This window comes from Schistocerca cancellata, chromosome 10 (assembly GCF_023864275.1).
Source record: "Schistocerca cancellata isolate TAMUIC-IGC-003103 chromosome 10, iqSchCanc2.1, whole genome shotgun sequence".
Taxonomy (NCBI): Eukaryota; Metazoa; Arthropoda; class Insecta; order Orthoptera; family Acrididae; genus Schistocerca; species Schistocerca cancellata.
In genome coordinates, this window is record NC_064635.1 from 209,199,809 (window position 1) to 209,217,476 (window position 17,668).

The window sequence follows — 17,668 nt, forward strand, 5'->3', positions numbered from 1 at the left end:
AGCGCTTTTGTTGGGTATATATATATATATATATATAAACAAAGATGATGTGACTTACCAAATGAAAGTGCTGGCAGGTCGACAGACACACAAACGAACACAAACATACACACAAAATTCAAGCTTTCGCAACAAACTGTTGCCTCATCAGGAAAGAGGGAAGGAGAGGGAAAGACGAAAGGATGTGGGTTTTAAGGGAGAGGGTAAGGAGTCATTCCAGTCCCGGGAGCGGAAAGACTTACCTTATGGGGAAAAAAGGACGGGTAATGTCTGCTTGTGTCTGTATATGTGTGGATGGATATGTGTGTGTGTGCGCGCGAGTGTATACCCGTCCTTTTTTCCCCATAAGGTAAGTCTTTCCGCTCCCGGGATTGGAATGACTCCTTACCCTCTCCCTTAAAACCCAGATCCTTTTGTCTTTCCCTCTTTCCTGACGAGGCAACCGTTGGTTGCGAAAGCTAGAATTTTGTGTGTATGTTTGTGTTAGTTTGTGTGTCTGTCGACCTGCCAGCACTTTCATTTGGTAAGTCACATCATCTTTGTTTTTAGGTATATATATATATATATATATATATATATATATATATATATATATATATATATATATATATATATATATATATTTATTTATTTAAAAAGACTTACCAAACAAAAGCGCTGGCAGGTCGATAGACACACAAACAAACACAAACATACACACAAAATCTAGCTTTCGCAACCAACGGTTGCCTCGTCAGGAAAGAGGGAAGGAGAAGGAAAGACAAAAGGATATGGGTTTTAAGGGAGAGGGTAAGGAGTCATTCCAGTCCCGGGAGCGGAAAGACTTACCTTATGGGGAAAAAAGGACGGGTAATGTCTGCTTGTGTCTTGTATGTGTGGATGGATATGTGTGTGTGTGCGAGTGTATACCTGTCCTTTTTTCCCCCTAAGGTAAGTCTTTCCGCTCCCGGGATTGGAATGACTCCTTACCCTCTCCCTTAAAACCCATATCCTTTTGTCTTTCCTTCTCCTTCCCTCTTTCCTGACGAGGCAACCGTTGGTTGCGAAAGCTAGATTTTGTGTGTATGTTTGTGTTTGTTTGTGTGTCTATCGACCTGCCAGCGCTTTTGTTTGGTAAGTCTCATCATCTTTTTAAATATATTTTTCCCACGTGGAATGTTTCCCTCTATTATATTCATATATATATATATATATATATTACAGTACTGTGTTAATGATTAATATTTCTATTATTTACCCCATTCCCTTCAATGGCACAACATGTATATATACTGTATTTATAGATTTATTTATTCCTATTCAAGAATTAATCTATTGTATAGAAGGAGTTGTCAAGGAAATATGATTTCAATTTATTTTTGAAGCTATTACTGCTGTCTGTCAGACATTTTATTTAATCTGGTAATTTGCCAAAAAATTTTATAGCAGCCTATTTTACCCCTTTCTGTGCCAACAATAGCTTGAGTAAAGGATAGTGCAAGTCCTTCTTTTTTCTGGTATTATAATCATGAATGTCACTGTCGTTTTTAAACTGGTCCATGTTGTTGAGAACAAATTTCATTAGTGAGTAAATGTACTGTGAGGCTGTTGTAAGAATTCCCAATCTTTGGACAAGCAGTACTGCATGAAATAAACACAGAAATCAATGTGGAACATATGAAGAAAGTATCCATTAGGACAGTGTGGCAAAATCTGGCATTAATGGGCTATGGCAGCAGACGACTGACATAAGTGCCTTTGCTAACAGCACGACATCGCTCACAGTGCCTCTCCTGGACTCTTGACCGTATTGATTAGACCATAGACAACTGTAAAGATGTGGCCTTGTGGGATAGTCGTAATTTCAATTAGTAAGAGCAATTAGTAGTGTTTGAGTGAGTCACAGACTGCACGGAGCCATGGACCCAAGTTGTTAACAAAGTACTGTGCAAGCTGGTGGGGGCTCCACATAATTGTGTGGGCTGTGTTTACATGGAACAGACTGGGTCCTCTGGTCCAACTGAACCGATCATTGATTGGAAATGATTATGTCTGGCTACTTGGAAATCATTTGCTGCCATTCGTGGACTTTGTGTTCAGACCAATGATGGAATTTATATGAATGACAATGTGCAGCATCACTGAGACATAATTATTCATGACTGGTTTGAAGAACATTCTGGACAATTTGAGGGAATGATTTGGCTTCCCAGACCAGCCAGCATAAATCCCATCAAACATTTATGACACATAATCAATAAGTCAGTTTGAGCACAAAATTCTGTTCCAGCAACCCTGAGGCAGCATGGCTCAGCATTTCTGCAAGGGACTTCCAACAACTTGTTAAGTTCCTGCTATGTAGAGCTGCAGCACTACACCAGGTAAAAGGAGGTCTGACACAATATTAGGAGGAATCCCATGACTTTTGTCACCTCAATGTAAAAGTCTCATTTTGAAAAATACAGTTTCTCTGTTTTAATTGTTGAACGGTCCTCATGCGTACAGCAAATAATTAAGTACCCTTGGGGGAAATGCTGATTAGGATGGTGGAGGTGGGAGGGAAGATGAAGCTATGCAATGGGAAGGTTTATTTTGTCTTTGATCAACTAATATTTGTCAATTTAGGTTATAAATTTGTCTTAATCTATGTCAAAGCTACACATTTCTGAGAATGCCTTTGCTATCGGGTCTATGGCATGTACTATCCCAGATATAATCTAACGGCAACAGTGTTACTCTGAAAGCTGATGTCACATTTTCAGCAACTTACTGGACTGCTTCAGCAGGTTGTTCTTGAGTATTTCCTTCTGGCGCGTCACGTTCTCGATTGTGCGCTTGTCCTGAATTGCCTGCTTCCTGGCAGCCTCCATATCCCGCTGCACCAGTGCCAAAGTCTCCATGGCTTTTACCTTCTTCTGTTCTGCGTAGCCTCGTAGTTGGTCCATATGCTGGGCTTTTTTCAGGTAGCTGTCTTGCAGTTTGGAAGCTTTCGAGAGCTCGTTGCGAACTTTTGTAAGCTCGTCCTCCTTCGTCTGCAAAATGAAAGAAATATAAACTGGTGACAAATTCAAAGGGAATCCCCTTCACGATATGACACACGAACACTATGATTCCACAGGGCACTCTCCCTGATGACGGGTAGTAAATGTGATGATTTGAAATGTTATGCTGCAGGAGGAAGACAAGGGGTAGCTTTTACGCTGCAACTGTCACCTCAAAAAATATAGTTGTGCAATTACTTGTTTCCTTTTTTTCAGGTACTTGTCTGATGCATACGTTTGTAGCATTTTCTTGTAAGTTTAATGGACACAACAGGTACACACAACAAGAGACTTTTGTCATTAATAATACAGTCTCTTTCACTATTTACTAGTCTGCCAATGCTGGCTATCTTTTCGATTCTGCAACTGTAGGAATCACGTGATTTTGAGGCGAAGAACTCATCGAGCTGTGTACAGGATGCATTTTCGTTCAGAAAGGATGTTCCTTGAAGGCTGTTCGGCAAACAGCAGAAAAGGTGAAAATTTGAGAGTGCGAGATTAGTTGAATAATGCGGGTGTTGAATGACTTCCCAACCCAACTCTTGTACATTTTTTTTTATTTTTTTTATTTTACTTTATTTTATTTTATTTTATTTTATTTTTTTTTTTTTTTTCCAGCCTAGCAGAATGCACACAGGCATTATCGTCGAGTAGAATCACCTCGTGCAGCCTTTCCAGTTGGATTGTGTCTGCAAGACAGTTGTTGACAATAAATGTCAGCATGACAATTACACCTCAGGGAATCAATTCATAGGACACCACACTGTCACAGTTCCATCAGATGCATAACATTATCTTTTACAGATGTGCACAGAGCTTTTGTACAGGGAGTTGCTGCTTTGTTTAGGCTCAATCATTCCATTCCTTTTCTTACGTTGGCATAAAGACACCATTTCTCGTTACCAGTAACGATACAGGATAGGAATGGTTTGTGTTGTTCACAAGCCAATTGATGAAAAGCAAGCAGAGATGTATATATGGCCACCCACTGAGTTTTGTGATTTTAGCTTAGAGAATACAGTATCCATACAACCAATTTTTTAACCTTCCCCACTGCATGCAAATGTCACATGATGGTGGAATGTTCACATTTCATCACATCTGCCAGTTCACAAGTTCACTGATGTGGATCATTGTGAATTAACACATTATCTCCATACACAGTGAAAATATTTCTGGCTACCTCTACTGCTGCTACCCCCTCTATTGAAACAGAAGAATATGTCAGAAATGTTCCACTTTCTCTTCTCTTGTCACTCCATTTTCTAGCATCAACAGCTTCACTCACTATCTCCAAATGACAATATTTAAACTCTAATAGTAACAGTGAACTACAAATAAAAAATGGCAATTGATAAATAAACTCACAGCAACCAGAATACCAACATGCAAAAATAAAACCCTACCATCCTATGCAGCAATTAATAACATGCTGCATAAACACAGTGAAATTCTTCAGTTATTTCTGCAGAAGCATAACATCACTTCATTTTCTGTGGCCAGCCATCACCTACCAATACAAAAATCTCTGAGACAGTGCCTAAAATGTCATCTGTGCGTGTACACAGTAATAAAGAATGGGAAGGCAGACAGAAGAAGAAATTATTGTAATGTGACTAGCTAGCATAGACTGTATGGCCAGCAGAGGTTTTTGTTCGTTCTTATTTAATCAAATTTTTACATTGTACACAAATTACAACATCTTCTAAGCTTTACATCCTAATTAACACCATATGAGAGTGGTGTTTTCCAAATGTACTTCTGACAAAAAAGCAATTCTGGTAGCTGATGTCCAAAGTTTTTGAAATCTTAACTTTTGCATTCTTGTAGAGATATTTTCACGGCAACTTCCATTGCCTAACCAAGAAGCGAAATACCAATTCTCATAAATTTAGCTTCAAAATTTTTTGAATGTAATGAAATGTTTTCTTAAACATTTTCATCCCCTACTACACCCTCTCAGGGGGTGAATTTCCAGAACCACTGAAACACATTTTTTTTAATTTCTAACAAAAAAGTCAAATACCAGTTATCATAGACATAGCATTGAAATTTCTTTGGTAGTTCTTTAGTAAAAATAATAATAATAAACCTTTCACTTCCCATTTTACTCCCCTAGTAGTTAAATTTCCAAAAATGTTGAAACATATATATTTTTTTTAATTTCCTGACTGAAAAACCAAATAACAGTTTTCACAGTTCTAGCTTCAAAATTCCATTAACAGTGACATACTTTCAAAAAGCCTTTCATCCCTTATTTCCCACTTTTAGGAGTGGGATTTCAGACACTCCCTTCTTAAATGATGCCTGATGATGAGTCAGTGAATCGGTCTGACCCTATTTCAAACCCCCCCAAAGGTATGAATTTCCCAAAACAGTGAAACACGTATTTTTTCATCCCTACCCAAATACTAGTTTCAAAGCTTTAGCTTTAAAAATGCTTTTGCAATGAAATACTTTCTTAAAATGTTTTGCCCCTATTTCACCCCCTAAGGGGTTGACTTCCCAAAACCAGTGACATGAATATGTTTTATTTCTTACAGAAAAGACAAATACAGATTTTCATAGATTTAGCATCAAAAAGGCTTGCAGAATGAAATATTTAAATCAAATCTTTCATCCTCCATTTCACCTCCACTGGTGTTCAATTTTCAAAAACAGTGAAACACATTTTTTTTTTATTTCTAAGAATGTAAATTTAAAATTTCATAGATTTAGCTTTAAAAATGCTTTCATAATAAAACAATACTGTGAAAAGGAACATCCCCTATTCCACCCCCCGAGGGGTTCGATTTCTAAAAACAGTAAAGCACGTACTTTTTTATTTGTAACTGAGAAGTCAAATACCAATGTTCATAGATGTAGCTTTAAAAATGCTTTAATAGTTCTTTAATAATGACATTTTAGAAGGAAAAAAAAATAAATAAATAAAAAAATAAAAGCTTTCACCCGTTATTGCACCTCTAAAGGGTTAAATTTCCAAAAATGCTGAAACATGTATTTCTTTATTTCTAACTGAGAAACAACATACCAGTTTTCCTAGGTCTAGCTTCAAAATTGCCTTAATAGTGACATTTTCAAAAAAGCTCTTCATTCCTATTTTACCCTCTTTGAGTTGGAATTTTGAAAAATCCATTCTTAAACGAAGCCTACAATATAAGATCCACACCTTCTCAGAATTTTCAGTTTCCATCCTCAGGGGTTTTGGTGGGTCGATGATGAGTCAGTGAGTCAGTCACTCAGTCAGGACATTGCCTTTTATATTGTCACATAGAAGAAGGTGTAATTAGATGAATGACGAACACTAACTTCACTTAACAAAGTTTTATTCAGCACTTGCACACACAAGAGCGCCGAGCGAACTGCCTCAGCCAGAACACATACAATATATATACAGCTACAGAACATTCCAGTACAATGATTCTTGACATTTGTGGATACTTCTAGAATGTATTCAAACCAAATATAGAAATTAAAATTGTACAGTCCAAGTGAGTTTCGAACTTACAACCCTCCATGCATCAGTTTAGTATCAGAACCACTATGCCATGGTGCTATGCAGCTTCTTCTGTGGGACTGCTCCCTCGTTAACAGAACAGCGTCTCGGTGTTACATCCTCCTATCCCGGGAATGAGTCATCGGTCCCGCATACTCCGCCTCCCGATGACTGATGCTCGCCCTGGCGGTGATCTTCTTAGAACTTCCTTTGCCGCTACGCTTTTCATCATCTTTCTGCTTGCTGCCTGTCGCTGGAGATTAGAATTTACCCTGGGTTGCAGGATCCTTGTAGGGCTTCATTCGAAGGATATGGACTGCATCTCTGATCTTTCGTTGTCTTGTGTGGGGGTAAAAATCTTCAACTTCATAAGTAACATCACACAACTGTCTTGCAACCTTATAAGGGGCAAAGTAGCGCCTGAGGAGCTTCCCAGAGAGACCAACTTTCCAAACAGGAGTGAAGATCCAGGAGAGGTCACCAGGCTGGTAGACAACAGGGCAGTGGCTCGCGACTACATCTACATCTACATGGTTACTCCACAATTCACACTTGTGTACCTCACAGAGGGTTCATCAAACCAGTTTCCTACTGCTTCTCCACCATTCCATTTTCAAATGGTGCATGGGAAAAAGGAATACCTAAATCTTTCTGTTCAAGCTCTGGTTTCTCTTATTTTATTATAATGATCATTTCTCCCTACGTAGGTGGGTGTCAACAAAATACACTCCTGGAAATGGAAAAAAGAACACATGGACACCGGTGTGTCAGACCCACCATACTTGCTCTGGACACTGCGAGAGGGCAATGATCACACGCACGGCACAGCGGACACACCAGGAACCGCGGTGTTGGCCGTCGAATGGCGCTAGCTGCGCAGCATTTGTGCACCGCCGCCGTCAGTGTCAGCCAGTTTGCTGTGGCATACGGAGCTCCATCGCAGTCTTTAACACTGGTAGCATGCCGCGACAGCATGGACATGAACCGTATGTGCAGTTGACGGACTTTGAGCGAGGGCGTATAGTGGGCATGCGGGAGGCCAGGTGGACGTACCGCCGAGTTGCTCAACACGTGGGGCGTGAGGTCTCCACAGTACATCGATGTTGTCGCCAGTGGTCGGCGGAAGGTGCACGTGCCCGTCGACCTGGGACCGGACCGCAGCGACGCACGGATGCACGCCAAGACCGTAGGATCCTACGCAGTGCCGTAGGGGACCGCACCGCCACTTCCCAGCAAATTAGGGACACTGTTGCTCCTGGGGTATCGGTGAGGACCATTCGCAACCGTCTCCATGAAGCTGGGCTACGGTCCCGCACACCGTTAGGCCGTCTTCCGCTCACGCCCCAGCATTGTGCAGCCCGCCTCCAGTGGTGTCGCGACAGGCGTGAATGGAGGGACGAATGGAGACGTGTCGTCTTCAGCGATGAGAGTCGCTTCTGCCTCGGTGCCAATGATGGTCGTATGCGTGTTTGGCGCCGTGCAGGTGAGCGCCACAATCAGGACTGCATACGACCGAGGCACACAGGGCCAACACCCGGCATCATGATGTGGGGAGCGATCGCCTTCACTGGCCGTACACCACTGGTGATCGTCGAGGGGACACTGAATAGTGCACGGTACATCCAAACCGTCATCGAACCCATCGTTCTACCATTCCTAGACCGGCAAGGGAACTTGCTGTTCCAACAGGACAATGCACGTCCGCATGTATCCCGTGCCACCCAACGTGCTCTAGAAGGTGTAAGTCAACTACCCTGGCCAGCACGATCTCCGGATCTGTCCCCCATTGAGCATGTTTGGGACTGGATGAAGCGTCGTCTCACGCGGTCTGCACATCCAGCACGAACACTGGTCCAACTGAGGCGCCAGGTGGAAATGGGATGGCAAGCCGTTCCACAGGACTACATCCAGCATCTCTACGATCGTCTCCATGGGAGAATAGCAGCCTGCATTGCTGCGAAAGGTGGATATACACTGTACTAGTGCCGACATTGTGCATGCTCTGTTGCCTGTGTCTATGTGCCTGTGGTTCTGTCAGTGTGATCATGTGATGTATCTGACCCCAGGAATGTGTCAATAAAGTTTCCCCTTCCTGGGACAATGAATTCATGGTGTTCTTATTTCAATTTCCAGGAGTGTATTTACACATTCTGAAGAAAAAGTTGGTGATTGAAATTTCGAAAATAGATCTCGCCACAAAGAAAACTGCCTTTGTTTCAGTGATTGCCACCCCAACTCATATATCTTATCAGTGATACTCTCACACCTATTGCGCGATAACACGAAATGAGCTGCCCTTCTTTGCACTTTTTCAATGTCCTCCGTCAATCCCACCTGGTAAGAATACCATACCATGCAGCAATATTCCAGCAGAGGACAGACAAGTGTAATGTAGGCTGTCTCTTTAGTGGGTTTGTCGCATCTTCTAAGCGTTCTGTCAACAAAGCGCAGTCTTTGTTTCGCCCTCCCCACAATATTATCTACGTGATCTTTCCAATTTAAGTTGCTCGTAATTGTAATTCCTAGGTATTTAGTCAAATTGACAGCCCTCAGATTTGTGCTATTTATCGTGTACACAAAATTTATCAGATTTCTTTTAGTACCCATGTGGATGACCTCACACTTTTCTTTGTTTAGTGCTAATTACCACTTTTTGCATCATACAGAAATTCTCTCTAGATCATTTTGTAATTGGAATTGATCATCTGATGATTTTACTAGACAGCAAACAATCTACGGAGGCTTCTCAGATTATCACCTAGATCATTTATATAAATCAGGACCAGCAGAGGGCCTATGACACTACCTTGTGGAATGCCAGCAGAGGGCCTATGACACTACCTTGTGGAATGCCAGATATCACTTCTGCTCTACTCGATGATTTACCATCTATCACTACGCACTGTCACCTCTCTGAGAGGTAATCACGAATCCAGTCACACAACTGAGATGATACTCCATATGCACGCAATTTGATTAATAGTCATTTGTGAGGAATGGTATTGAGCCGTGTACCGACTCGTGCTACACCTTGTATTTATATTGCATTGGTTTTCCTTTTCTTCCCCTGACATGTTTGTTTGATATGTTGTCTGTCATTAAGTGGCTGCTTGGTTGTCTTTTCCCTCTGCTATCAATATCTGTGTTTTTGCTTCCAGGAAACTGCTATGGAGGAAGTGAGATCTTTGACTGGTTGTAACATCGAATGGTGGTGCGAAAGTAAGGGGGGGGGGGGATGCACACAGAGAGTGTGGTGGACGCGGGAGGGCAGTGTGGCTCTCCAGCGCGAAGCAGGCATGGTCGGTTGTACCGAGTCACCACATGATGTATGTCGTTTGTGTGTAACGAGTGGGTCAAGTTGATGGAAGAGCTCCCCGCATGTTGGTTGTATACAGAATCGCCCCACGAGTAGTTGCTGTTCATTTCGCCTCGGTGGGATGTTAACTAGATTCTTTACATCCTCTGTTTCAACACTGGAGTTTAAAAGGAGACACCTAACATGAAGGAGCGTTGCAGAGAAGACGTGAACTCCGGTGACAGAGCGTGTTGTCACGTGACCGTGGCATGTTGGGTACACTAGCGACGTGTGCACATTTGGATGTGTGGATCCTTGCCATCGGTGGTCATGTACTGCCTGTTCGAGCATAATTGCAAGTTAAGTTTGTGGAAGGTTTAATCATTAAGTAATAATTTTGTGTAACCAGCGTCTCTTCTGCCTTGTGGCCTCCGGCGACCGGGTTTCCTGTCCCTGACACCAGTGTAAATGAAGACAGTGATCTTTCCTCCTCCTCTCGTGACTGTCCGATGGGAGGTGTAGTTTTGGCAGTTTAATTGTTTCGCTATTCTTTTTTAAATTCCTCCAAGTTTGTAAATTCCTTTTATTGGCACTAATCGTGTGTTTGCTGTGACCTGTTTAATTTTTTTAATGGCGGTGTTGGTAGCTTCACTACCTCACCGTACCTTATTAACAAAGTTCTGTATTTACTTTAGTAGCCTGTTTACTAATTTTCTTTAATTTTTTTTAAGTTCTTGTATTGCTATAAATTACTTGACTGCCATTAGCGGCGTGTTTAAAAGGCTGTTTATTGCCGTACTGCTAGTTTCTGTAAGATACAAATAAAACATTTGTGAAAATCTCAACTCGACAGTAAACTACTAGAAATTTCCGTTTCCCAACTTGTGGTGTGGCTTGTAGTAACTGTAACCACTGTGTGTGTCAGCTCTGGTAGCAGAGCGTGGTTACGGTCTCTTGGTCAGTTGCTTACTGTCGAGTTCGAGAAATTGTTTCATTGTCTGATATCTTTGTGTGGTGCAAAAGCTGATTAGTTTGTTCTGTTTCAGCATCCTAGTAATTATGGAACAGCAAAAGTGCCCTTGAATAAACTTGTTGAAGAGGGAACATTTGTTGTATGAATTGGCCATCTGCCAGCAGCCCACGGAAGGAAGTGTGTCGGAGCTGGTAGCGCGTTTACAGTCTGCATTTTCGTCTCTAGTGGTCATCACGCCGGAAGTCAGTGGTGAGTGTAAGGCGGCAGCAAAATTCTTGGGTGAGGCAGTTGATCGTCTCAGAGATACTATATCCTTAGAGGATGCTCAGCCTATTGGTAGGCAATTAGATAGGGTGCGGGAGCAGTTAGCTCAACTTGGTAATTGGGTACAAGATTTAGGGTCAGTTGAATTAAGTGGCTCAGATAAGCAGTCGTGGGTGGAGTTGCAGGAGAGAATAAGTGCATTGCAACTTGATCTTGCTTGTTTGGAACTAAGAAAGGGACTCCCTGAGTGAAGAGAGGAATTAGAGTTCTGTGATGGGATGAGTCGTGAGGGTGGTTGTGACTCTGTGAGTGCCGGACAGGCGGCATATTCCAAGTTACCTAACCCCATCATGTATTTGTTTAAGGATATCAGGGAGTTACGTATAGATCATCCTGAACAAATATAAGATTTATTGTGGTTGTTGGTTCGGCTCGAACAGCATGCACAAGCATTGAGAGTTTCTCATCAGCTGATCTCGGAGCTCTTGTATCCATTAACGGGAGATGAGTTAAGGCAATTTATCTCACAAGCAATGGAAGGACGTTTGTCTTTAACTCAGTTAAGGCAGCGGGTCATTGATAAAAAATTAACCAGAGGACTCCGGCAACAGCTGGAGTGTAGTTATATTTGGCGTATGCAACGGAAGGACGAGGGGTTAGCGTCATTGGCGTCGTTAGTAGGGCTTTCGGAGGAAGAACTGGTTTCGATAGTTTTAAGAGGCATGTGAGCGGTGGATAAATCTGATTTCGTCTTCAGGCAGCATCCTGTCAATTGGCAGGAGTTGGATGAGGCAGTGGGTAGTATCTGAGCATTGTCTCTCGAGAACGGGCTGCCCGATGAGGGTAGGAAGCAGTTATCACAAACTGATCTACAGGTTAAGAAGACACGGGGAATTTGCAGTGATGTGAATAAGCAGGAGGATCGACGATGTTTCAGATGTGGAAGCATAGGGCATTTTGTTAGGGAATGTAGTGCTCCTCGAATGCCAGGTTGTCGGTAAAAGAGGAACTCGGAGTTATCGAGCCACGTGTGCCCAAGTGATTGCTACCCCGATCTCCTCGTTGCCATATATTTGCTGTAGTGTGGGAGGTAAACCTCTCTGTGAGATGTTGGATTCCAAAAGTTCTATTTCCTAGTTAGATTTGCATTGGTACTTGGAGTTTACGCATATTACTCGCCTTAGATCGATTCCATCCGTGGTTCAGAGATGTCGTTTGGCTGATGGGCAGCTGTTACCTCTGCAAGGATGGGATCCTGGGGGTTTGTCCATGGGAGAATTTTCTTGGCCCATATATTTTGCCTCGGTGAAAGGATTGTTGGCTAACTTTATTCTCGGGTGTGACTTTATTAATAAAACTCGTTTGGTTTTGGACTGTGCGGGGCATACCTTTTTCTTTAAGTTTAAGCCTGAAGTGAAGTTTGGTTTTTGTGAATGTAAGCAGCGGGTGCAATGTGTGGGTCCTAAGGCCTTGGCGGTCAAAGCAGGCAAGTCTGATCTGGGGCATCTCTCGGTGGAGCGGGCTTCTCGTCTTGATTTTCCTCAGCTTCTCTGTGATTGACTAGGAGTTACCAAAGTTCTTCAGTATAAGATTCACCTTAGTGACCCAATTCCTGTTAGTCAGTCTCCTTATCATTTGTCACCACCTAAAGTCAAGGTTTTGAGGTCTAAAATATCTAAAATGCTCGAAGAGGGAGTCATTAGACCCTCGACTTCGTCCTACGCGTCTCCGGTGTTCCTCGTGCCCGAGGATCGAGGGCGGGACTTCAGAGTTGTTGTCGATTATCGTTGCCTGAATAACGAGATGGTGTTGGAGTCGGTTCCTCTTCCCGACCTTGATAATTCATTCACTTGGTCTGCGGATGCAAATTGGTTCACGGTCCTCGATCTTAATCAGGTGTATTACCAAATTCCTCTAATGGAGGACTGTAAGCATGTTACCACCTTTTGCACAGATGGGAATCTGTTTGAATTTAATAGGGTTACCTTTGGTCTTGCTATCGGGGCAGCTGTATTGATGCGATTGTTGGAAAATGTCTTAGGTGATTTGGTTTGTGTGTATAACTATTTATATGACTTGGTCATCTATAGTAAGTCATTTGAAGAACATCTTGAGCATATCTGGCAGGTATTCATTAGGCTGCAGAGTGCCAGGTTGACAGTCAAACCCAAAAAGGTCACTTTGCTCATCTGCAGGTCTCATTTTTGGGACACCTGGTATCGGGCCGAAGTATACGTATTGACCAGGACCGTACAAAGGCCTTAAGAACACTACCACCCCCTAGAGATAAAAGGGGAATAGCCAAATTTATTGGCATGGCTAATTATTTTAGGCGCACTTTGTCCCCCACTTCGCTCAATTTATGGCACCCCTTAATGAACTCTGTCGGAAGGGAGTTAAGTTTGAATGGGGAACCGCACAGCAGGCAGCCTTCGACCAGATCAAAGAAGCGATTGCCAATCCTCCGGTATTGGGCGTTGCTGATTTTAGTAAGAGGTTTATTGTGCAAACTGACGCTTCTAACTCCAGGGTTTCTGCAGTTCTTCTCCAAGAAGGGGACGGGCAGAGGTAGCCGCTAGCATATGCATCGCGCTGGTTAACAAATGCTGAACTCAAGTATTCAGTGTATGAGTGCGAGGTGCTGGCGGTCCTCTTTGCCTTAGAAAAGTATTGATTATATTTGGAGCATCAACCCTTTGATCTGGAAACTGATAATCAGGCGCTGTGTTGGGTTTTGGCTCACCCACGTAAAACAGGGATTTACTGTTAAACATATCAGAGGAACTGACAATGTTGTGGCTGACGTGCTAAGTCAGATGTTTGATAGTTCACCCAGCGTTGATCACAATCAGGAGAGTGGGGAAGAGGATTTTAGTTGTATAGTGTTGGCCTGTTCTCGGGGACATTTAGGCACCTATAAGACATTAAAGAATGTGAAGGAATTTCTCACTTGGCCTTGTATGGAGCGAGATATAAGACAGATGGTAGCACAGTGTTGGGAAAGCTGTATTGCTAAGCCTAGTAATGTATTGGGTCAAGGGTTGCTTAGTTCGGAGCGTGAGGCTTATCCTATGGACAAATTGTACATCGATTATGCGGATCCGTTACCCCAGACTAACCAGGGTAATCAATATATTCTAGGTTTACTTGGCTTATACCGAGTCAAAGTGTAAACGCTGTCACTACCATTGCTCATTTACTCAACATCTTCGATGTTTGGGACTGCCTAAACAATTGGTTAGCGATAATGTTCCTGCTTTTCATTTGGCTCAGTTTAGAATGTTTACCTTCAAGAACGGGATACAGCATATTACCACAACTCCATATTACCCTCAGGGATCTTTTGCGGAAAGGGTGAACCACAATTTGAAATCCGCTCTTATTATTTACCATCACGATTCTCCTAGGAAGTGGGATTCAAATCTCTGGTGGATTAGTTTCGCCTTTAACATGAATCCATCAAGGCAACCCCTGCTCCTCTGATGTTTACTTTTCTTGTTAATTCTCCCCTTACTAATTTGTGGGAGATTCAAGACCTAATTCCGGCAGTTATTACTCCCCAGCTTATTAAGGAAAACAGGGGTAGGGCCAGGTGTAATATTCTCGGAGCTCATAACAGACAAGCCATTCGTTATAACCGGAGACGGCGTCAGTTTCAGGGCAAGCTTGGTGATCAAGTTTATATTTGTAATTACCAGGGTTACCAGGGGGGGGGGGGGGGGGGGGGGGGGGACAGACGCACGAGTCAACAGGCTGGGAAAATTGACTCCTCGTTTTATTGGGCCGTGTACCATTGAGAGACGATTGGGTCCAGTGAATCTCTTCGTTTGGGACAATCAAGCGGGAAAGCAGTATCAAGTACATCTGAGAAGATGTGAACTCCAGTGACAGAGCGTGTTGTCGCATGACCATGGCATGTTAGGTACACTGGCGACACATGCGCAGTCGGATGTGTGGATCCTTGCCATCAGAGGTTGTGTACTGCCTGTTTGAGCATAATTGCAAGTTAAGTTCGTGGAAGGTTTAATCATTAAGTAATAATTTTGTGTAACCAGCGGATCTTCTGCCTTTTGGCCTCCGGCGACTGGGTTTCCTGTCCCTGGCACCGGTGTAAATGAAGACAGTGATCTTTCCTCCCCCTCTCGTTACTGTCCAATGGGAGGTGTAGTTTTGGCAGTTTAATTGTTTCGCTATTCTGTCACGGGTTATGAGTAAATTCATGCTTCTTGTTGGTTGATCATGTGGTCACTCATTCAGGACTGAGTGGTGTAATGTTTTCTTGCATGAGGTTACCTCTAATTCTGTCAGCAAGTTACGCCATCTTATAACAAGATTTTTCTGGCTAAAAGTCGGTGCAGTGACCAGCCTGAGAGTGGAAATTGTGTTTACGGGTGTATTTAAATTGGTCAGTATTCTGTCTAGCCTGAGCATCCCTGAGTGGGTGATTTGTGGCCGTGTTACACGGGTCCGTCATATCTGTTATGTTCTAATGATATTCCAGGACACTTTTGTTTAAAAAAATTTTAAATTCCTCCAAGTTTGTAAATTCCTTTTATTGCCATTAATCATGTGTTTGCTGAGACCTGATTAATTTTTGTAATGGTGGTGTTGGTAGCTTCACTACCTCACCGTACCTTATTAACAAAGTTCTGTATTTACTTTAGTAGCCTGCTTACTAATTTTCTTTAAATTTTTTAAAATTGTTGTGATGCTATAAATTACTTTGATTGGTGTTATCAGTGTTTTAAAGGTAGTTTATTGCCGTACTGCTAGCTTCTGTGTTTTTTAAAAAAAAAAATTTTAACTGTTGTATTGCTATAAATTACTTGATTGCCATTAGCGATGTGTTTTAAAAGGTTGCTTATTGTCAAACTGCTAGCTTCTGTGTTTTTCTTTAAAAAAATTTTTTTTAAATTGTTGTATTGCTATAAATTACTTGATTGCCATTAGCGGCATGTTTAAAAGGCTGTTTATTGCTGTACTGCTAGTTTCTGTAAGATACGAATAAAACATTTGTGAAAATCTCAACTCGACAGTAAACTACTAGAAATTTGGCCCTGTTTCCCAACTTGTGGTGTGGCTTGTAGTAACCATAACCACTGTGTGTGACAGGTATCAAAAGCCTTCTGGAAATCTAGGAACACGGAATCAATATGAGATCCCTTGTCGACAGCACTCATTACTTCATGGGAATAAAGAGCTAGCTGTGTTGCACAAGAACAATATTTTCTGAATCCATGTTGGTTATGTATCAATAAGTCATTTTCTTCAAGGCGATTCATAATGTTTGAGTACAGTATACGCTCCAAAATCCTACTGCAAATTGAGGTCAGTGATATGGGTCTAAAATTCAATGGGTTAACTCCTATTTCCTTTCTTGAATATTGGCGTGACCTGTGCTACTTTCCAGTCTTTAGCAGACCTTTCATCAAGCGAGCGGTTGTATATGATTGCTAAGAAAGGCACTATTGTGTCTGCATTAATCTGAGAGGAACCTGACTGGTATACCATTTGGACCGGAAGACTTGCCTTTCTTAAGTGATTTGAGTTGTTTTGCAACACCTAAGATATCTACTTTTACATCACTCATGCTAGCAGCTGTTCTGGTTTCAAATGCTGAAATATTTACTTTGTCTTCTTTTGTGAAGGAATTTTGGAAAACTGTATTTAGTAACTGCACTTTAGTTGCGCCATCGTTGGTAATATTTCCATCGCTATCGTACAGCGACAGTATTGACTGTTTTTGCCACTGGCATCATACACTTGGTGATCGTTTTCTTGAGCCTGCAATGTGCAGAGTCGAACTAACTGCCGAGCTTCCTCAGCTCTGATTAACACCTGGTCGATGTAGTCATCGTCCACATCAACAGGATGTAACGGAAACACAGTGTCCGTCGTTGTAGTCGCCTGATGCCCATGCACCAAGAAAAATGGCGTAAATCCTGTGGTGTCTTGTTTGGCGGTGTTGTAAGCAAACGTCACAAAAGGTAGCACCTCATCCCAATTGCTCTGCTCGACATTGACAAACACTGATAGCATGTTGGCCAAGGTCTTATTAAGGTGTTCAGTAAGCCCATTAGTTTGTGGATGGCAGGCAGTCGTCATGTGATGAATAATGTTGCACCAATGGTTTATCTCTGTCACAAGATTCGATTGAAAAATTTTCTCTCTGTGTGTAACTAATGACCTTGGGGCACCGTGTTTTAATCCAATATCTTTCACAATGAATTTGGCTAGCTCGGATGCTTCGGCAGTTTTCACAGCTTTTGTAATGGCACATAATGTCAGATAATCAGTGCAAACAATAATCCATCTATTGCCACTAGCAGACATTGGAAAGCGGCCGAGGAGTTCAATCCCAACATGCTGGAAATGCGTTTCTGCTGGTGGAATTGGTATGAGTCAGCCAGGTGGTTTCTGAGGAACTGCCTTTCTCCTCTGGCACTCTGGACAGCACAACACATAGTGACAGACACTCCTAAATAAACCTGGCCAGAAAAATCTCTTGCAGATTCTATTGTATGTCTTAATAAATCCTAAATGTCCAGCCTCAGGTGTGTCATGGAATTTCTGTAGAACATCTAAGCGCATATGTTTAGGAATCACTGGTAGCCACCTCT

General features: G+C 42.3%; 1 protein-coding gene across 1 annotated transcript in view; it reads right to left on the reverse strand.

Moving 5' to 3' along the window:
* The window catches only part of LOC126106273 (cilia- and flagella-associated protein 58-like), a 282,413-nt gene that overhangs the window by 190,161 nt on the left and 74,584 nt on the right, over nucleotides 1-17,668 (reverse strand). The window contains exon 7 of the mRNA XM_049912496.1: nucleotides 2,750-3,011. Coding sequence (XP_049768453.1) covers nucleotides 2,750-3,011 — 262 coding nt within the window. The remainder of the gene's footprint in view (nucleotides 1-2,749; nucleotides 3,012-17,668) is intronic.